General features: G+C 54.8%; 2 protein-coding genes across 2 annotated transcripts; both read left to right on the top strand.

The window, feature by feature from the left end:
- Positions 1–302: 302 nt before the first annotated feature.
- OAS3 (2'-5'-oligoadenylate synthetase 3) lies at positions 303–18,722 on the top strand (the record flags this gene model as incomplete). The annotated part of the gene is made up of 16 exons (XM_081113719.1): positions 303–503; positions 1,663–1,945; positions 3,790–3,965; positions 4,923–5,158; positions 6,485–6,638; positions 7,106–7,447; positions 8,793–9,075; positions 11,216–11,391; positions 12,141–12,391; positions 12,798–12,942; positions 13,888–14,061; positions 15,340–15,630; positions 16,516–16,686; positions 17,006–17,244; positions 18,359–18,506; positions 18,711–18,722. The coding sequence occupies 16 exons, from the start codon at positions 303–305 to the stop codon at positions 18,720–18,722; spliced, it is 3,282 nt and encodes a 1,093-aa protein (XP_080969845.1).
- A 1,906-nt stretch (positions 18,723–20,628) lies between these two features.
- On the top strand, positions 20,629–21,358 carry LOC308535222 (thymosin beta-4-like). Its single transcript, XM_081114019.1, has one exon. The coding sequence runs from the start codon at positions 20,705–20,707 to the stop codon at positions 20,837–20,839; it is 135 nt and encodes a 44-aa protein (XP_080970145.1). The 5' UTR covers positions 20,629–20,704; the 3' UTR covers positions 20,840–21,358.
- The last annotated feature ends 618 nt before the right edge of the window (positions 21,359–21,976 follow it).

The following is a 21,976-nucleotide window of genomic DNA, read 5'->3' as shown; positions in this document are numbered from 1 at the left end:
AGCGGGGTGACCCAGCAAAGAGAGGGACCGCGACTGGGAAGGGCCCGGAAATGGTAGCACGGACCCAGAAACGAAACTGAAAGCTGGAAAGGAGGGGAATCGGGGGGCGGGGGGGGGGGCGGGAGTGGGGTGTGAGAGGGCGTGGGGAAGCTGGGGAGACCTCTCCGGAGCATCGGTCCCGCTCCCCATTCCCTCTCCCCAGGCGCGCGCGACCTGGACTGCACCTGGGACCCAGAGGCTGGAGAGCGCTGCGGCGCCCGCGACCCCCACGCAGAGCCCCTGCCCCCGCCGCCCCGCGGGCCATGGACGTGTACCGCACCCCCGCCGCCGCGCTGGACGGCCTGGTGGCCAGCAGCCTGCAGCCGCCCGCAGAGTTCGTGGGGACCGTGCGGCGCGCCCTGGGCGCCCTGGGAGCGGCCCTGAGAGAGCGCGGGGGCCGCCCCGGACCCGGACCCGGACCCGGAGCCGCTGCCCCGGCGTGGCGGGTGCTGAAAATCGCCAAGGTAGGCCCTCGGGGAACAGGGGCGACCTCAGGGGACAATCCTCGAGGACGCTGGGCTCACTGAGATGGGGGGGGGGGCGGGGGGGCGTTACCAGTCTTTCCATTCATTTTAACACTTTGCACATGTACTCGCTCCTGGCGTTCACAGGGGCCTGAACATAGACTGCTGCTCACAACAGCTCCGCGCCCGAGGTGCCAGTGACCCGCCTTGACAGATGGGGAAACTGAGGCACGGGGAGCCAAGTAACATATCCTCGCCTGGAAGAAGTCCAGTCAGGATTCAAAGTCAGGAAGTCTGATTCCTGGATCTATGCTGCCAAGGGCTGCCTCTTATTCATTCATTCACTCATTCATTCTTCACTCACACATTCACCCAAACAGACCATGGACCTCACCAGGCCTGCCCCTAAGGATGCAGATATGATAATTCTCTAGAATAGCTGTAACAGCCCCATTTACTGAGGAATCACCGAATAACAATGAGCATTGTCTCATTAGTCTTATCTCACATAATCCTCCCATTTAGTCTGGTGGAGATTATTGTCCCTGTTTTTTTTTTGTGGGGGGGGGGGGAGTTAAAAATATATTTTATTGATTTTTTACAGAGAGGAAGGGAGAGGGATAGAGAGTTAGAAACATCGATGAGATAGAAACATCGATCAGCTGCCTCCTGCACACCCCCCACTGGGGATGTGCCCACAACCAAGGTACATGCCCTTGACCAGAATCGAACCTGGGACCCTTTAGTCCCTAGGCCGATGCTCTATCCACTGAGCCAAACCGGTCAGGGAAATTGTCCCTGTTTAATGGATGGGGACACTGAGCCTGGGTCGCTTTTTGTCACGCTGACTCTGCGCTCAGGACGCCCACAGACTCGGGGAGGAGACAAGTGCCGCCTACTGTGTCCTCAAGACAAACTCCAGGGGTGCCGGGTGGATCCAGGAAACCTGGGGGGCATAGAGGGGCACCTGGAGCTTATAGGGGAGAGATGAAAGCAGGTGCGAGCTGGCCTCAGAGCAGCCGGCAATGCTGGGGCTTTGGAGGCCAGGAACCATGTGGCCACAGTCCCCACCCAGCCCACTTGCCTCACTCACCCTGCCAGCCCCTGGGCACTAGGATTGGAGAGTGCAGAATTCTGAGGTTTGTTTTTTTCTCCACAGGGAGGCTCCTCTGGCCGGGGCACAGCTCTGAGAGGTGGCTGTGATTCTGAACTTGTCGTCTTCCTTGACTGCTTCAAGAGCTATGAGGACCAGCGGGCTCTGCAGACAGAGATCCTCAAGGAGATGAGGGCGCTGCTGGGATCCTGGTGGCAGAAGCCGGTCCCTGGTTTGAGCCTTGAGTTTCTTGAACAGGACACGCCCAGGACCCTCCAGTTCCGACTGGCATCCACAGACCTTGAAAACTGGATGGACATTAGCTTGGTGCCCGCCTTTGACGCTCTGGGTGAGTGGGCAAGACGCCCCGGGGTTGGGGCAAGACCATTAGGAGTAAGTCAGGGCCAACAGTTCGAGTCCTGCCACCAACTTGCTGTGTGACCTGGGCCACCCTCTCTGGGCTTCCGTTTCTTTCTTTTCTTTTTTTAAGTATATTTTTAAAATTGGTTTCAGAGAGGAAGGGAGAGGGAGAGAGATAGAAACATTGATGATAAGAGAGAATCATTGATCGGCTGCACACCCCCCTACTGGGGATCAAGCCCACAACCCAGGCATGCGCCCTGACCATGAATGGAACCATGACCTCCTGGTTCATAGGTCGATGCTCAACCACGGAGCCACGCTGGCTGGGCATGGACTTCAGTGCCTTGACTGAACATACTGGGTTTGGACCAGACAAGGGCCAAGAAGGCCCATTCCTCCTGGATCTGTGGTCCCTGCTCCAACAACTGGGGAGAGTTTTCTTCAGCCACTGCCTCCTGCTGCGCAGCTCAGCCCTTCCATACACACCCCGGAGGAGAAGGCAGATGGGCACATGCCCGGCAGCAGGGGTCTGGGGACAAGGCCAGAATTCTGCAAAATCTCATCTTTTATCTTAAAAGCATCAATGGGATTTTTCACTCCCTTTTGTAATAAACCCACACTTGATTTAATATAATAATATGCATCTGTGAAATGCAGATAATAATTACAGGACAATAGTAGTTTGTTCTGGAAAGACTTTATGTGTTAATATATGTAATGAACTCAGAGCAGTGTCTGGCACGTGATAGGGCTATATGAGTGCTTGCTATTCTTATTTCTATTCTTATTATTGTTTCTGTTATTATTATTATTATCATCATCATCATCATCATTTACCATGATGCTCTGGGAGATAGCTGTCTTGAGTTTATCCAGGCTTCTGCTGACCTGGCGGACAGCCACACTTTCCTAAATACCCACCTTGTTATTAATCATAATAGCTACTCCTTATTAAATGCTTCACTGTTCCAAGCACTTGACATGTTTTGTCTCAGTCCTCCTCAAAACAAACCTATGAGGTCTGCACTGTCTCATCTTCCATTTTACCAGTGGGGACTCTAAGGCACAGAGACGTGCGGTGGCTCCTCCGAAGTCACACAGCAAGTAAATGACGTCAGGGACCTAGGAAGTTCTGGGGAGTGTTTACGTTTCCCGAGCCTGGCCCAGGAGAGGGAGGCACGTACTGCAGAGCCGGCCCTGCGTTCCCATCCTGCCTCCAGCTGTATCACTGAGTGTCTTTGTGCCTCAGTTTCCACAGCTACAAAGGAGGTGGAGAACTGTTGGTTTGGGTGGGGATACAATGAGGGGATTGGTGTAAAACTTTCAGCACAGTGCCTGGCATGTGGTAAGTGCTCAAAACATATTAGCAATTACTGCTAAGGAATCAGAACCTCTTGCCTTGTATTTCTCCGGCATCATTTCCTCTTCGCGGGGCACCGATTAATTAAAGGCCTGTGCCGTGGTATTTTAGTATGGCCTGCGGGGAGCCGCGGGGAGGGAAGGATTGCCAGGTTACAGAACAGCCGACTCAGCAGGAAGCATCTTGCCTACTAACCTGGGAATGAGGCTGCACTTCTTCCGACGACCTCTGGGGGCGCCTGGCCATTTGGGAGCAGGAGCCCTCCCTTCTGGTCCAGAGCTTTCTTTTCCTCTCCGGCTCCCTGAGACCTCCGGGCTCTCTTCCTCATCCTCCAGCGCCCATGCAGGGGTACCCCGCCCCTCAAATCCTCCTCACTCTCCCCCAGCGCCCGCAGCTGAGCCCACACCAGCACTGCCCTTCATCCTGGGTCCTCAGCTCCCTTCCTCACTGCCAGGCCTTCACATCCCCAGGTCAGCTCAGCTCCAGTGTCAAACCCAAGCCCCAGGTCTACGCCACCCTCCTCGAAAGCGGCTGCCAGAAGGGCGAGCACGCGGCCTGCTTCGCCGAGCTGCGGAGGAACTTCGTGAACACCCGGCCGGCCAAGCTGAAGAACTTGATCCTGCTGGTAAAGCACTGGCACCGCCAGGTGAGGCCGGCAGTGCGGGTCCTGCGCCAGGCGTGTGCCTGACGGGGCGTGTGTCTCTGTGATAGTGAGACTGTTTCCCTGTGTTTAGCAGCCATTCGTGTTTCTCTTTCTGCGAATTGTCTGTTCATGTAATTTGCCTGTTATTTCCTACGGGGTTAGCTGCCTTCTTGTTGTTGATTGGTTGGAGCTCTTTATATATTGTGGGTGCTGGTTTTTATTTCGCTAACAGTGCAAATCTATCCTCCCCACCTGTGGCTTATACTTTCACTTTGTGTATAGATCTCTTGACACAGAAAATGTTTGTGTTTTAATGTAGTCAGGTGTGTTCACCCCTGTCTCATGGGAGGTGTGCTTTGTGTCTTTGCCTATTCTGACTTTCTAAAATTATTCTCCCGTGTTCCCTCCCAAAAAACTATTTTAGCACTGTCTTTTCATATTTAGGGCTTTGAATCTGTCTGGGATGTTTTGTGTACGGTATGAAGTATGTGCTGTCTGTGCACTTCTGACCGCAGCCTCAGGAATGCCCCGAGCCTGCACTTGGTCCTTCTCCTCCTGACGCAGGCCTGGAAGGAGGAGATCCCGGAGGCCAGCTCCTGCTCAGCCAGGGACTCGCTGTGCTTTCCTTGGGGGATAACCATCTCCGACCACCCGCTGGCCCCTCCCTGGCTGCTCCCCCCTCCTGGGGGCTTGCAGCTCGTACCTCTCCCTCCCCCACCACACAGGACCCAAGCACCTTGCTGACGCCCCAGCGTGAGGGAGGGTGGGCAACACCAGGCTGCTTTGGGAACAGGCTTGGCACACAGCACCTCGTCCCAGGCTCAGCCTGCTGGTGTCCGCCCCGGAGGCTGGGAGATCCTACAAAATTCTCCAGAGAGCTAGCTCCTCCTCCCCTTCCTCTTCTGAGCCTCCCTCTCCCTCCCTCCCCCCCCCCCACACACACGCCCTGTCCTCTTGCAGGTGTGCCCGAAGGCGGGGCAGAACGAGATGCCCCCTGCCTACGCCCTGGAGCTGCTGACCATCTTCGCCTGGGAGCGGGGCTGTGGGAAGGAGGCCTTCAGCCTGGCCCAGGGCCTCCGCACCGTCCTGGGCCTGATCCAGCAGTACCAGCACCTGTGTGTCTTCTGGACCACCAACTACAGCTGCGAGGACCCTGCAGTGAAGAAGTTCTTGCAGCGCCAGCTTGAGGGACCCAGGTACCTCCTCGTACCCAGCACCCGCTCTCCTGTGCCTGTGCCTGTGCCTGTGCCTGGGAAGCATTAACAATGATAAAGCAGGTCATAGCTAACGAGAGTCAAAGCCAACTGCTACCAGGGCACCTCCTCATACAGCACCTTCAGCCCCAGGTGCAAATAAGAACCACTTAAGGCAGTGGTTCTCAACCTTGGCTGCACATTAGAATCACCTGGGAATCTTTTTAAAATCCTGATTTCTGGGCCTCATCCTCCGGAAATTCTGTTTCTTTGTTACTAATGTTGTGGCCCCACCCCATAACAAATAAACAATTTCCGGAGGATGAGGCCCAGAAATCAGGATTTTAAAAAGATTCCCAGGTGATTCTAATGTGCAGCCAAGATTGAGAACCACTAGCATAAGGGATGTTGTTTTTTTTTAAATATATTTTTATTGAGAGAGAGAGAGAGGAGAGAGAGAGAGAGAGGCATCAATGATGAGAGAGAATCATTGATCGGCTGCCTCCTATATGCCCCACACTGGGGATCAAGCCCACAATCCAGGCCCTGATGAGGAATCAAACCATGACCTCCTGGTTCGTAGGTTGATGCTCAACCACTGAGCCAGGCTGGCCGAGCGGGGGCAGTTTTTAAAGCATACCACCGTTTTGTGTGTGAGCGTTTTAGTGAGGCATAGCACATTCTGATGACTTGCTAAGGAGTGAGGTCACCTGGGAACCCCCATTAGATCAAGGCAGAGTATCCCAGCACCCCGGGGGCTTCCCCTGTGCCCCTCCCACAGGGAACCCCTTTCTGACTGTGATCATCACATTTAAATGGGACCGCACAGCATGGATTTTTGTGTGTGCCTTCTCTCTCCCAGAATTAAGTCTTTGAGATTCTCCATATGGTTGCGTGTAGCGGTGGCTCCTTCTCTTCCATTGCTGAATAGCGTTTCATTGTGTGAGTTTATCACAGTGTGTTCTCCATCCTGCTCACCACGCGTGTCTGGGCTGTTCCCACTCTCGGGCTCTGGCGAAGAGGGCTGAGACACACGGCCTCGTATGTCAGGGCAGACACTGGGTCCGGGTATCTTGTGACTCTAACGTGCAGGGGGAGTTGAGGACCATAGTTCTCATTTAATCTCAGACCAGGCCCATCAGACCAGGCGCCGCTGTGATCCCCACGTTGAAGATGAGGGAACGAGGCACAGAGAAGCCAGTTGTCTGCCTCCGGTCAGACAGCTGGAAAGTAGCAGAGTTGAGATTGAAACCAGGTCGGCCTGACTCCAAAGCCCCTGACTTTGGCCGTCTTGCTAACCAGAATCTTCTTGTCCCCGTGGATTTGCAGGCCCGTGATCCTGGACCCAGCTGACCCCACGTGGGACGTGGGGAACGGGGCAGCCTGGCGCTGGGACCTGCTGGCCCAAGAGGCAGAGTCCTGCTACGACAGCCCGTGTTTCCTGCAGGCCGCAGGGGGCGCTGTGCAGCCCTGGGAGGGGCCCGTGAGTGAGGGGCTCCTGGGACCCTTGGCATTTACACCTCCCTTGTGTGCGTAGAGCTTTCTCTGCTGGAGGCCATGGGGTGTGGAACAGAGTTGAAAAGTGGGGACTGCAGGCGTGTGAAACCGCCCAATCGCCCATCTTTGTGTAGTTACTGTCTGCTTACCAAGTGTCCCACCTCAGGGGGACTGTTTTATTTATTTTTTCATTAAATATTTATTGTTGAAAGTATTACATATGTCCCCCCCTTCCCCCACGGACCCCCTCTAGCCTGCCCTGGGGGGAGTTTTTTATAATGTGTCCCCTTCATCAGGGCACCTCTTCTCATTTGCACAAGGCACCCTACAGGCTACCTCTCCCTTCCCCTCTCTGCGCCGCCGTCACCCTGACTGAGGTGGGGGGCGGGGGCTGCCAAGAGAAGGAACGGAGAACCCTGCCTGTGTAAGGCAGCTCCTTCCCCAACCTTCCAGGGCCTTCCACGCACTGGGCGCTCCGGTGTGGACCACCCCATCTTGCGAGACCCTGCCCAGAGGACCCCCACGGGCAGCAGCAGTGTGGATGCTGGATGCTCCAGGGCAGGGGACAGGCGGCCCTCATGCCCCGCTCCCGGCCCCTCGGCGGACGGCATCACCCCCGGTACACCGGAGGGGGGCCCGGGTCTGTCTCAGGTCCCCGCCAAGGAGCTGGACCGCTTCATCCAGGACCACCTCAAGCCGAGCCCCCAGTTCCAGAAGCAGGTGAGCAAGGCCGTCGATGGCATCCTGGGCCGCCTCCGGGAGAACTGTGTCCACAAGGCCTCGAGAGTCGGCAAGGTGAGCGGCAGGTGGAGACACCGCGGGGACCCGCCGGGGGACCGCCGTGGGGACGGGAGGGAGCGACAGAGACACAGCTGAGGGCGGACAGAGGAAGTGGACGTCCTGGAGGGCAGTTTGCTGGGGGAGGGATATATGCCAGTGTATAAGAGCCAGCTGCTTTTTTTTTTAATGATAGGGGTTTTTTTTTAACCGCTATTACCATAATCAGATCACTTCCCTTCTCTGCACAAAACCCTCTAAGGTTTCAGAGAGGACAGGACAGTGGCCTCAGGCTTGGGGATCTGGCCCTGGTCTCTCTCTGCCCCTCACTTACTCCTCGCTGGCCTCGTGGCTGCTTCTTGAGCTCCCCAGGCACACCTCCCCACAGCTGCTTTCTCTTCCTCGAACGTTCTTCCTCCATCCACTTGGCTCTCTCCCTCTCCTGTGTGTGTGTGTGTGTGTGTGTGTGTGTGTGTGTGTAATTGATTTCAGAGAGGAAGGGAGAGGAAGAGAGAAATAGAAACCTCAATGATAAAAGTCATTAATCAGCTGCCTCCTGCACACACCACACTGGGGATCGAGCCTGAAATTCAGGCATGTGCCCTGACCAGGAATCAAACCGTGACCTCCTGGTTCATAGGTCGGCACTCAACCACTGAGCCACACTGGCCGGTCCCTTCCCTCCTTTAAGTCTGTGATCCAAGTCCCCTTCTCAAGGAGCCTGACTGCTCATTTTACAATTACAACCTCCACTCCCCTGCCAGTCCCTTATTACTGGCCTCTACACAGCACTTAGGGCTTTTGGGGGGCTACTGTTTGCTGACTGTCCCTGCCTCCCCCTCCCTCTGCTCCTGGTACAATATAAGTTCCAGGAAAACAAGTAATTTTATCCACTCGCATACCCATCTATGTAATTGCTCAATAAATATCTGTTGAATGCATGCATGCATGCATGATTGAAACAGGCCAAGTACATCTGCAGACCCTTATGGGGCCAGGACCCCCATTTGCAACCTGTGATCCAGATGTGCAGTCAGTAGGTGCTGCAGATGTTTGGCTAAAGTCTTTGACCGCTGCCCTCTCCACCCAACCGTCCCTGTTATCTGCTGCTGCACCTTGTCTGACTTTGCACAAGCTTCGTGGGCTGGAAGGCAGATGCCATCAGATACAGTCAGATGTAGCCTGACTCTGCGGGCCTCTGATGGTCAGAGGTCACAGCCTGCATCTGTCATGGTTCCCCAAGAGCCAGCATCAGTGAGCGAGCAGTTCCAGGGCTGCAGATGGCGGGGGGGGGGAGGGGTTCTGGGGGTGGGGGCCCAGTCTGACTTAGAGTCACGCGTCTGAGAAGCTCTTTTCCCTGCAGGGGGGCTCCTTCGGCCGGGGCACTGACCTCAGGGGTGGCTGTGATGCCGAACTCATCATCTTCCTCAACTGCTTCGAGGGCTACAAGGACCAGGGGCCCCGAAGGGCGGAGATCCTCGCTGACATGCGGGGCCAGCTGGAATCCTGGTGGCGGGATCCGGTCCCCGGCCTGACCCTGAACTGTCCAGAGCAGACCATGACCAAGGCGTTGCGGTTCCAGCTGATGTCCCCGGCCCTAGCAAGCTGGGTGGACGTGAGCCTGCTGCCGGTCTTCGATGCCGTGGGTGAGGGGTGCCCGGCCTGTGCCTTGGGGGGATCAGGGAACATCGCTCGGGGCGCTTGCAGTCCTCTCTGTGACTCACCCCCCTACTTCACCAGCATTGGCACCACTCGGCGGTCCCTACAGTCCTGGTCATCATCAGCTCGTAACTATTTAGTGCTTTGAACTTTACAGAAGCTTTCATTATAAACTATTTCAAACACACAGAGAACTATAGACATCATATGACCGTGTACTCCAATTCCGATTTCACGAGTGTTAACAGTTAGTTCTCCATGTCTGCTTGGGATTTTTTTTTTTTTTTAATTACATGTAATTTCCTTTCTTTTTTTGTTTTTTTGTTAATCCTCACTTGAGGGTATTTTTTCCATTGATTTTTAGAGAGAACGGGAGGAAGGGGTTGGGAGAGGGGAGAGAAAGAGAAACATCAATGTGAGAGAGACACATCAATTGATTGCCTTTTGCAAGCGCCAGGGCAGGTGATCAGACCTGCAGCCCCAGGATGTGCCCTGGCCTGGGAATCGAATCCACCACCAGGAATTGCACCGTGACCTCCTGGTTCATAGGTCGCTGCTCAACCACTGAGCAACACCAGGCTCTTTTTCTATTTTTAATTGTAGTCAGAAAATATACCCCCAAAATATCAATCCTTTGGAATTTGTTAGCACTTCCTAAGTTTCCCATGGCCGAACAGAATGCATGCTTCCCGTTGGTGAATGCGGGCTTCTGTACAGACCCTTTAGAGTGAGCTTATGATCTGTGTTCAGATCTGTGTTACTTATTTTTTCCTTATTTTGTCTATCAGTTTATGAATGGGCTCCCAGAATCTCCCGCTCTGAGTAGAGAGTTGTCAGTTTCTCCTTGTAATTCTGGAAAGTTTTGATTTTAATATTTTGAGGCTATGTTATTAAGGAACATGTAAGAATATAATTATATTTTATTGGATTGTTCCTTTTGTCATCAAGTAATAATCCTCATTATTTCTAAAATATATATATATATATATTTGCCTTAAAGCCTTTGATCTGACATTAATAGAGCTGCACTGGCCTTGGCAGTGTTTTCCTGAAATACCTTTTTCCATTTTTGATTGGTAAGGATATGCGATTAGATTTTAATTGTACCTTTTATAAGTAACGTAAAGCTAGAAGACAAAAAAGGAGCAAACATTAATAATATGATCATTTTGAGGGGGTTAGTAATATATTAGAACAAACATACAAGACACTAACAATAAGAAAGATTATTTTCTTTGCTTTTGTTTTTATACCTGTGTAAATTAAAACCTCTGCGCATAATTAGAAATATTTTTCCCCCTCACTAATGCTTCTTAATTTCCAGTTCTTCCTCTGCATTCATTTCCTTCTTACAGAAACACATCCTGTAGTTCTTTCTCAGAAGGGGTTTCTAAGTGATACATTTTCACAGACTTGGTCTAAAAAACCTTCTGCCTCGCCTCCCTCCTGGAGGAAATGTCGGACATTTGTTCTTCTCAGTGTCTACTGTCTTCTGACCTGTGTAGTTGTTGATGAGAAGTCGGCTGTTTACTTCTTTGTTGGGGTGTGTGTGTGTGTGTGTGTGTTTCCTTTTTGGTAGCTTTTACGACTTTTCTTAGTCCGTAGCACCCTTCAGTTTCTGATGTTTGCATATTGATTTCTTGTTAATCATACTCTTTGGAATTTGTTGTGCTGAGTGAATCTGAGGACTCGGTTCTTCCTTTAGTTTTGGGAAAATGCCTCCCAGTAGCCCTTCAAACATCGCTTCTCCGCTGTCTTCTCCGTTCTCTCCTTCGGAAACTCTGTTCAATGGCGTCCGCTTCATCCTCCACGTCTCATCGCTCCCATGTTCCCATCTCTCGGGGCTGCCTGCTGCTCCGTCGCTCAAATATATCTTCCAGCCTACTTTCTTCAGATGTGCCGGACCTGCTGCCTCAGCTTAACTTTTTAAAAGTCCCAGGGCCTTTGTCTTTCACTTCTGTAAGTTCTAGGAGTCCTGATTGTTATTCTGTGCTCTAGATTGTGTGTCGTTGACCGCGATGTTATATATTTAATGTTTACATATTAGAGGCAGGTGAGCGGCTGGGTTGGGAAATGCCGCTGTCTTCCATGAGCCATGCATCCCCGGCATCTTTCAAACACCCACAGGGCAGCTCAGTGCCGGCACTAAACCGGACCCCAAGATCTACCGGACTCTCCTGGACAGCGGCTGCCAGGACGGGGAGCACGCGGCCTGCTTCGCCGAGCTGCGGAGGAGCTTCGTGAACTCCCGCCCGGCCAAGCTGAAGAGCCTGATCCTGCTGGTAAAGCACTGGCACCGCCAGGTGAGGCCTCCCTGCCCCCTTGCTCCCCCAGAAAACCGTCGCTGTCATGGCCACTGCCTCGGCCAGTCAGCTCGTCCCCAACACAGCGCCCCTCCTTTGAGTTTTATTGGCCATTCCAACCAGAAGGACTGCCTCCTCCACCTTCATTCCCTGGTAGCCCCCCCACCTCCACCCCCACACCCCCCCAACCCCGCGGCTGAGAGAGCATCTTCTCCATCAAGTCCCCAAACCCTCGTGTATCTTGTGGTTGGCGTTCCCCGCCCTCTCTAGCCTTCTCTCCTCACACTGCTGATGCTTCCCCTGCTGTTTCTCACCTTCAAGCCTTTGCTTATGTCACCATCTCCTTCGCAAGCTCTGCTAACTCCTGCGCAGCCTTCAGAGCCCCCGCAGCAAACACTCTCTGAATGCCAACTCATTCATTCAACCGACATCTGCTGACCACCCACCGTTGCTAACTGGTGATGGGCGTTGAAATGCCAAGATGACTGTGTGGCCGACCCCACTCCCGTTAGAAAGACGCTAGGCACCGACCAAGTCCGAGCTTCTCCGTGGCCTTAGACAGGTCACTGCCCCGCTCTCAACCTCAGTTTATTCACCTGTAAAACGAGAAGGGTGCGCCAGGCCAGCCCCAGGGTTCTATTCTTCCTGTGTGTTGTGTTTTCTGTATTCCCCGCCTTCTCCAGGGAGGGCCGTGCTCAGCGGACAGTAAGTGCTCACTCCGCTGACTCTGTGATTTGGGGGGAACGTAGGTTGCTGCCGGGAACAAAGGAGAGCGGCCGGCCCGTGCCTCCCTGCCCCCAGCCTACGCCCTGGAGCTCCTGACCATCTTCGCCTGGGAGCAGGGCTGCGGGAAGGACCGCTTCAACACGGCCGAAGGCCTGAGGACCGTCCTGGGGCTTGTCCAGCAGCACCGGCAGCTCTGTGTCTTCTGGACGGTCAACTACAGCTCTGAGGACCCAGCTCTCAGAGCGCACCTCCTCGGCCAGCTCCGGAAACCCAGGTCATACCCACTACCTCCTCTCCCGCCCTATCATCCTCCCCCCCACTGTCACCTGGAGTCACTGCATCCAGGAGGGGTCCAGGGTGGGGTTTGGGGGCCCCAGCCCCATCCTCGCTCTGCATCCTTCTGGACTCTTGGCTGAGGAAGCATGGACACATGACCCCCAGAGGAAGCCAGGGCCACTTATATTCATACAAGACAATCCCCATCTCAGATTAAGGGGTCACCCAATAGCTTCCGGACCAAGGTGGCCAGGCAGGGACCCTGCCGTGCGTGGGCAAGATTGCGCCAACCCTAAGGTGCTGACAGTCTTCTCGCTCTCCCCGCCCCCACACCCCTTCCCGAGGTCTCCCACCCCCTGCTCCTTCACGGATTCTCACCCGCCTGCCCACCCACTCTGCCCCAGACCCCTGATCCTGGACCCCGCCGACCCCACCTGGAACGTGGGCCTGGGCAGCTGGGAGCTGTTGGCCCAGGAAGCGGCCGCCCTGGAGACGCAGGCCTGCTTCATGAGCGCCGATGGGACGCCCGTGCAGCCCTGGGATGTGATGGTAAGAGGTGGGTCCTGGAGCAGGAAGACGCTGCTGGTGCCTGTCCCAGGGTCCCAGGTCCCCCTTCCGTGCCGGTGCCACATCCCCGGCTGCTAGGAGTGTTGGGTGCTGATGGCTTACAGCCAAGGCACCGGCTGTTCCATCCCAGCGAGTGCTTGAGTGACATGCACATAAAAGGCCCGCCCAGTTGCAAGGCAGGACCATCTCTGTGATGCAATTGCTGCTCCAGAGCCCGCTCTGGCTTTCGGGGCGGGGGTGGGGTCGGGCGAGCTTTCCCCAACTGAGCGCCCCCACCAGCTCCTGCTCCCCTCGCTCCCCTTCTGCAGGCCCTGTCCCGCATAATCACATGCACAGGAATTCCCGCCTCAGCTCTGCTTCTGGGGAACCCCACCCACCACAATAGCCACGGGCAGCTCCCCAAAGGATAGAATTCCATCGCATTTTCTGTTTTGCACAATCTCATAACCAGTGCTTCACAATGAAGGCAATCCATCAGGCATGGGCCTCATTCTTGCCCCCATTTAAAGATGGGGAAGCCTGGCCAGTGTGGTTCAGTGGTTGAGTGTTGACCTATGAGCCAGGAGGTCACGGTTCGATTCCCAGTCAGGGCACATGCCCGGGTTGTGGGCTTGATCCCCAGTGTGGGGCGTGCAGGAGGCAGCTGATCAATGAGTCTCTCTCATCCTTGATGTTTCTCTCTTTCTCTCTCTCCCTTCCTCTCTGAAATCAATAAAAAAATATTTTTAAAAAAGATGGAGAAACTGAGTCTGTGTGGTGGTGGTAGAACCAGAACTTGAACTCTGGTCCCTCTGATGCTGCGACCTGACAGCCAGTTGAGAAGAAAAAGAGCCATAGGAGATCGTTCTCACGGGAAGCCAAGGGGCGGGGCCTGGGCATTCGCAGGCAGTCCTTCTCCACCTGGCCCTACCTGTGTTCTCTCTGCAGCCCACGCTCCTGTACCAGACCCCAGCCAGGGACCTCGACAAGTTCATCAGTGACTTCCTCCAGCCCAACCGCCAGTTCCTGGCTCAGGTGAACAAGGCGGTTGACACCATCTGCTCCTTCCTGAGGGAAAACTGCTTCCAGAACTCTCCCATCAAAGTGCTCAAGGTGGTCAAGGTGAGCTCCAGGGAGCTGTGGGCCCAGGGCTGCAGGCCGGTGATCTCGTATCGGCCCAGACCAGGCCTGACCCATTTCCTTGGGCTCTGCAGCAGCCAGCACAAGGCCAGACATGGAAGAGAAAGTGGAACAAGGTCACGGGTAGATGGCCCAGGGAGGGCCCATATCGGCCCAAGAGGTTCCTTTGGGTTGCTCATGGCAGCCAACTCCAGAGAAGCAGCAAAGGAATGTGTTGGCTGATGGGAATGGGCGGCCTGGAATAGGCTGCCTTCAGGCACAGCTGGATCCAGGAGCCCATGCCGGATCGTCAGGGCTCGGCTTTTCTTCCTAGCTTTGGGCTCTGCCTGCTTCTGCTTGGATGGGGCCTGTCCATGGGATGGTCCTTGGCATCTCTTCTAAAAAGGGGAATTCTCTTTTCTCAAAAGTCAAAGAAGTCTGGGAATTGAGTTTCACTGACCTTGCGATGTGTCCCTTAACCAGTCACTAGGCCTGGGGAGGCACCGTGTGTGGCTGGCCAAGCCTGGGTCACATGGGAGAGTCAGCCCTCCTGGGTGGAGCGTAGAAGAGCAGTGATTCCCCCGAAGAAAGCCCAGTGCTGGTCCCAGCAGGAGGAAGGGTGCTGGGGGTTGACAAAAAGTCACGGGATCTGCTCTATCAGATATGACCTCGGTTCACAATTGGAGTCACCGGGAGACACAGGTCAACTCTGGAAAGAGCGTCAGCATAGTGTCAGCCAGTGACAAGTCCTGGGCCTGGGGGCTTGCTGTGTGACCCCAGGCAAATACCTCCCCCTCCCTGTTCCCTGCTTCCTCCTCCATAGCACCCGAGGACAGCAGCCCGACCCACTGGTTCTCAACTGTGGCTTCACTTAGAATCCCAGGGAGGCTTTCAAAATAGACACTGATGCCTAAGACCCCTCCCAGGACAATGACATCACAGCCTCGGGGACATAGGAACCAGGCCTGAGTCGTTTTTAAAACATCACCAGCCACAGGCCTGAAAAAAAAGAAGGAAAACTCAAATCCCTGCCAGCCCCAAACATGACGCAGTGGAGAGTCTGCCTTAGTTGGAGGACGGCACCTGACGTCTTGCACATGTCTCTTCCTCACAGCTGTGCCCTGTATTAACCCCCCATTAAAGGTCTGAGACAGAGACGTTAGGTGACTTGCCTAAGGTCACACAGCAAGTTCCTAACTCAGAGTCCAGAGCCCATCGGCTCGGGCAGGAGGACAGGAAGCAGGACTTGAGGGCTCCAGCCACCTGCCATGTCCTCCCCAGGGCGGCTCTTCCGCGAAAGGAACGGCGCTGCGAGGCCGCTCCGATGCCGACCTGGTGGTGTTCCTCAGCTGCTTCGGCCAGTTCACCGAGCAAGGGAGCACGCGGGCCGAGGTCATCTCAGAGATCCGAGCCCAGCTGGAGGCGTGTAAGCGGGCGCGGCAGTTCGAGGTGAAGTTCGACCTCCCCAAGTGGGAGAATCCCCGCGTGCTGAGCTTCTCGCTGACGTCCCAGACGATGCTGGACCAGAGCGTGGACTTCGATGTGCTGCCGGCCTTTGATGCCCTCGGTGAGGTGCCGGGCACCGTCCCGAGGAGGGAAAGGCGGAGGCGGCGCCGCCGGGGACGGTGGCAGAGGTTGGGCGCCTGCTCAGTCGTAGGCACTGTCGGGGTACATGTTTATCACCACTTCCCTGCAAAGGGTCTGCAGAAAAGGACCCTGAGCTGGCTTCTGGTCCCATCAGTTCCACCGGCATCTGGGTGACCTTGACGGGGGACTCCTCTACCTTGAGCCCCAGTGTCTTTGTGGAAGTGTCTCGGTGCATCCCCAGCTTCGAATATGTGTGTGCCACCTCCCCCGCCTGTCACAGACCCGTTCGATCGGTCCAATCCATACGTGCACCTACTGCGTGCCCAGCACACTTCCAGGCACAGGGGGGGGGGGAAATCCCTGAACAAAACAGATGCAAATCTCATTGTATCTATTTAGCTCTGAGTCTGGATAGCAGAGTTTGCAGAGTGAGAAAATCCACTCAACCACCCCCCCCACCCCCCCCCTACCACCCCGCTCCATATCTCAATGTATCCGGTGCCTGCATTTTGCAAAACAAATAGCAAGGGAGAGATTGGTCCCGAGATGTCTCTGAATCTGTCCAGTTCCTTCGTTCAGAGAGCGAGAGCTGGGATACCAGGGAACGCCTTCAATGGCCTGGGACCAGGCTGACACCAGCTCTCGCCTACACTTCTGTCACCTGCAGGGGCCTCTCCCTTGTTAGAGTCAGAGAGTCGGTGAGGAGAGGTTAGCCCTGAGCGGAGCCCCCCTTCACGGTGGGTAAGCAGGTGGGGTGTGAGGGGCAGAAAAGGGAGTCAGATCCTCACCAGGGGTTCAGCTCTGGGTCACGCCGCATCTGTGTTCCCCCTCAATGAGGTGAGGGTCACCTTCTCCCCGTCTCCAGGCCAGCTGTCCCCGGGCTCCAGGCCCCCGCCTCAAGTCTACGTGGACCTCATCCGCAGCTACAACACCCCGGGCGAGTACTCCTCCTGCTTCACGGAGCTGCAGCGGGACTTCGTCGTCGCTCGCCCCACCAAGCTCAAGAGTCTGATCCGACTGGTGAAACACTGGTACCGGCAGGTTCGGCACAGGGACGCCCCCCCCTCCCCGCCCCGCCCCCTCCCGGCGGCCCTGGGCTCTGCCTCCGGAGCGCTTTCCTGGGAGGAGGCAGGCCCAGCCCTGGCCGGAGCCCTGGGTCGGTGGAGGTTTTCCTGGCGGCGGGGCCACAGTTTCCTTACCTGTACAATGGGTCTGGCATTCCTCTATCACAGGAGTTGATGGAGCAGTGCAAGGCAAGGCATCTGGCATAGCAGGGGCTCCGTGAATGTTTGGGGAGGGTTTGCCGGCTCCTCTCCACTGCTGTATGGACTGATGCATCGTCTTCCTCCTCATTTCTTAGTGCAAGAAGATGCCCAAGGGGAAGGGCTCTCTGCCCCCCCAGCACGGGCTGGAACTCCTGACAGTGTATGCCTGGGAGCAGGGCGGGCAGGACCCCCAGTTCAGCATGGCCGAGGGCTTTCGCACTGTCCTGGAGCTGGTCACCCAGTACCGCCAGCTCTGCGTCTACTGGACCGTCAACTACAGCCGTGAGGACCAGACCGTCAGAGATTTCCTGGAGCAGCAGCTTTGCAAGCCCAGGTTCGGACCCACCCCCACGTCCCAGAGTCCCGGACCCAAGGCCACCTTTCTCCCCGCCTCCTGAGGGCGCAGAGCAGAGGCGGGAAGCCGCTTTCTAGGACTGAGCCCCTTTCCAGCCCTCCCCGTGGGGAGACTCGGGGCTGCGGGTAAAATGCCAGACTCCACGTTAAATTTGAATTTCGGATAAACAATGAAGAACTTTTTAGTGTAAGAATAGCCCAGGTAGTCATTGGGATATAGTTATGCTTAAGAAAACCAACACCCTTGCCTCGCAGAGCGGCTCAGTGGTTGAGCGTTGACCTATGAGCCAAGAGGTCACGGTTCAATTCCCAGTTAGGGCACATGCCCAGGTTGTGGGCTCGATCCCCAATGTGGGGGGTGCAGCAGGCAGCCGATCGATGATTCTCTCTCATCCTTGATGTTTTGATTTCTCTCTCTCTCCCTCTCCCTTCCTCTCTGAGATCAATAAAAACATATTTAAAATTTTTATCACACAAACAAACAAAAAACACACACCTGTATTCATTGTTTATCTGGAGCTCAAATTTAACTGGGCATCTTCTATATGTGTTTGCTAAATCTGGCCACCCTGCCTGTGAAACCCCAGGTAACACAAGCTGCCCCATTCTGTGAGATTTTGCCTGTCTCTGCAATGCTACAGAGATAACAAAGACACTTTCACAACTTGGTGATGTATTTCCAGTCAGTGGGTAATGGCTACCTAGAGTGATGTGTTGATAAGGACCCTGAGGTTGTTAATGGGCTCCACTGAAAAGGGTGATCTCATCAGTTAGTGGCCATGGATGGGGGAGCGCGATGGAGCCAGTGCTGTGGTTGAGTAACAATGCCTGCTTTCCATGCAGGTGGGGCAAGCATGGCCTGAGCTCTGTGATTGATTAGTAATGTCTGTCCTGGATACAGCAGGCAGAAGGGGCTCGTGTGTAGCGTCTTCTCCAATCTGCCCTCAAGTGTGTGCCTGGAGCCCAGAGGAGTCTCTGGGCCCTGCCCCTGCCCCCTGCAAAGTGTTGGGTGAGGGGGAGAATAGTTCAAGCAATCCCGCAGGTCGATACCCAGATGTTGCCTGGAAGAGGACTGACCTTGGTGGGAATTGCAGGCCCATCATCTTGGATCCGGCAGACCCGACAGGCAACCTGGGCCCCAATGCCCGCTGGGACCTGCTGGCCAAGGAAGCTGCAGCCTGCATGTCCTCCCTGTGCTGCATAGGCAGAGATGGCACCCCCATCCAGCCGTGGCCAGTGAGGGTGAGAGACCTGGGGTACAGCAGGGAGCATCTTTGTTGGGGGGCAGTGTGGTCAGGGAAGGGGCATGATTCCTCCCAAAGGGGCAGGGCCCAGTCATGGCCCAGACGTGCCCCCGTCCCTCCATGTCCTGTCTGTTCCCATTGTCACATACTCAGCTTCTCTAGGAAGGTTAGAGGTAACCACATATTCTGTCATCTTTCCCAGGCCGCTGTGTGAAGCCCAGAAAACCAGTGGTCCTGCCAGATGGACAGATGGACACCAGCCCTCCACGTGGGGAGACTCAGGGTCACATGCCAGATGTGTGTGTGTGTGTGTGTGTGTGTCTGTGTGCGTGCGCGCGTATTGAGAGAGAGAGAGAGAGAGAGAGAGAGAGAGAGAGATTGAGATTCAGTCCAGCCTTGCAGTGGACATCCTTGCCTCCCACTCAGCTCTCTTCCCCGCAGCCCACTCTGCTCACCCAGCCCATTGAATCCCCCCTTGTATCCAGTGGGCACTGCATTCAAACACTGCCCTGCCTCTGCGGCCTACACGCTGGAGTCCAGCCTGCATGGGTGGGCACCTTCCTGGGTTTCCAGCTTCCTCGTCACCCTCGTGACCCTCTGGTCTCAGCTGCATCTGTCCCTGCCGAGAATGTCCTCCTCCTCCTCCCCGACTTCTCTCTTCCCATCCACACCAGCTCACATCCGTCCTCCTGACACTCATCTCTGACCTCCCAGTGGCTGCTCCTCCTTCCCTAATCTAAGAACTTTTCACAGGGACGGTAGCGTTTTCATCTCATTTGTCGGCCACACTCAGTTGGTTGTGGCTGTCCGGAGCCCTGTGTGTTAAAGGATTTTGAAGAATGGATGCCTAGCTGCGAGGAGTGACCTAATCGATTAGTGATGTCTGCCATGGATGCGCTAGAGAAAAGTAGTGGCACGAGTGCCGTGATGGATTAGCAATGTCTGGCCTGCGTACAGGAGAAAGTGCTCAGAGACCTACAGTCTGTACGTGTCTGGGCTATGGAGAAGCTTTCTGAGCTCAGCTGCTAGAAGGACCGCATGCCGGGATCGGCTGCTTATGTCTGCCACAGACACAGACAGAGGGAGTGGGACATGCATGCCATGCGGTCCCTGTCCTTGGACACTTCACCGGATGCCTTTTCACTGGAGGCCTCCTTTTGGTCCCGTTTCGCTCCTCCCCCTAGTTTGCACATCTTAATGCCATGCCATACTTCCTTTCTGGTTTTTTTTTTTACCAAGTTCCTGTCTTTTTTCTGCCCTGCTACAATGCCACCAGTGTGTCCTCCATCCCCAGAGCCTACATGGTAAGCCAGTGCCCTAGTGACAGTGCCAGCTGCCTCTGCCTCCAGAGCAAACCCACCCAGCGCATGCAGGGGGCACGCCTGACCTCCAGTGCAGTCAGTGTCCCTCTCAGTCCAGGACCAGCACGGAAAACAGAAAGCACTCCGGAATCGGAAGTGGAAAGGGATTCCGTCCAACCCTGGACCGGCGGAAGGAGGCTGGGGCCACCTGGATGCTAGTTTCCTCATTGGACCATCGCGGCTGGATCAGAGGAAGCTGCTGCTGCCCTGCCCACTGCCTCTCCCACAAAGCTGGGGTCCAGACCAGGGACGTGGACTCCCACAGCCACACACATCCCCCAGGACTGGGCCACCAGGGCTGCAGGGGGTGCTTCTGTGTCTCTCCTTTAAAATAAACAAAATTACAGCCAGGATCTGGCTACAGGGGGTCTGAGAAGTGAGCATCTGGCCTCCCACGCCGGGCAGCACAGGGAGGAGTGGAGGCCCAGGGCCGAGGCCAGCGTCCAGGACCGAATTCCCGGCACAGGCACCATGGATGTCTATTGAGTGGGTGAGGGCGTGGTCCCTCCCAGAGGGGAGGCCCGGGAGGCGGAGAGGAAGCAGCCTGGTGCTTAGGGGACACAGATGGAAGGATTTCAGAGGAAAGGGTCTGGGTGATTATGATGTGTCCACGTAGAGTCATCGGTTGTAACAAATGCCCCACCTTGGTCGGGAGGCTGTGCATGTGTGGGGGCAGGGAGTACATAGGACATCGCTGGGCCTTCTGCACAATTTTGCTGTGAACCTAAATCTCAAAAAACCAAAGATTTTAAACAAAAGAGAGCAGACTCGGCGGCCGTCCGTGAGCAGATCGACTTCTCTCGTTCGCGCACCTCCCTCTGCTTCCTCTGCGACCATGTCTGATAAACCCGATATGGCTGAGATTGAGAAATTCGATAAGTCGAAACCGAAGAAGACAGAAACGCAAGAGAAAAATCCACTGCCTTCAAAAGAAACGATGGAACAGGAGAAGCAAGCAGGCCAATCGTAATGAGGGACGCGCCGCCCATATGCACTGTCCGTTCCACAAGCATTGCCTTCGTGTTTGACTTCTTGTAGCTGTTTAACTTTGTAGGATGCAAAGAGGTTGGATCAGTTGAAGTGACTGTGCTGCCCCTTTTCACATCAGAACTACTGACAACGAAGGCCGCACCTGCCGCTCCATCTGCCTGGCTGGCTCGGGGGGAAGGGGGACAACTTGCATGTTGGTGAAGGCGGGAGCTGGGTGGGACGAGAGTGAAATCTAGAGTTAAAACCAAGCTGGTCCAAGGGGTCCTGCGGGCTGTAAAATGCAGTTTAATCAGAGTGCCATTTTTTGTTCAAATGATTTTAATTATTGGAATGCACAATTTTTTTAATATGCAAATAAAAAGTTTTAAAACCTGAAGGAAAAAAAAAAGAGCAAAGGGGCATAATATCTGCAACATGCTCTCAAATGGCTCCGTAATGAGACTGCTGATAAGGCGTGCATACAGAATAAGGGCAAAGGTGAACTATTCCGGGTGAGGGTAGAAGAGGGAGTTCTTTGTACTCACCTCACACATTTTCTCAGTATTTCAAATTATTGCAGAATCAAATCTTTAAAAAAGAAAAAAAGCATGGACTTTGGAATCAGGTGGTGTGGGGTTAGAGCCCAGCCAGACAATGTACTCGCTGTGTGACCTTGGGCAAGTGTTTCCACCTCTCTGAGCCTCCACATTTTTACCTAAAAAGGGAGCCTTATGACCCCTGCCCAGCTGACCTCTAAGTGTTACAGCCAAAGTCAGATGAGGGCAAGGAAGGACCTTGAATGGACAGGTGTAATAGTCAAAGTTCTACAAGAAAAAAAAATACCAATAGGATAGATAGATGTAGATCTAGAGATTTCTTTTAAGGAACTGGCTCGTGCTGTTGTGGAAGTTGGCAAGTCCAAATTCTGCAAGGCAGGCTGGCAGGAGGGAGACCCAGGGAGGAGCTGAGTGAGGCAGCTCCAGGCTGAAGGCATCTGCTGGTGGGATCCCCCCCCCCCATTCCTCGAGAGAAGTCAGTCTTTTTTACATACAGGCCCTCAAATGATTAGACGAGGCCCACCCACATGCCAGCTAGAGTGTAGTCGCTTTATTCAAAGTCCACTGGTCTAAATGTCAGT

This window comes from Myotis nattereri (assembly GCF_964212035.1).
Source record: "Myotis nattereri genome assembly, chromosome: 19".
NCBI classification, from domain to species: Eukaryota; Metazoa; Chordata; class Mammalia; order Chiroptera; family Vespertilionidae; genus Myotis; species Myotis nattereri.
This window is presented reverse-complemented; position numbering and strand designations above follow the sequence as displayed.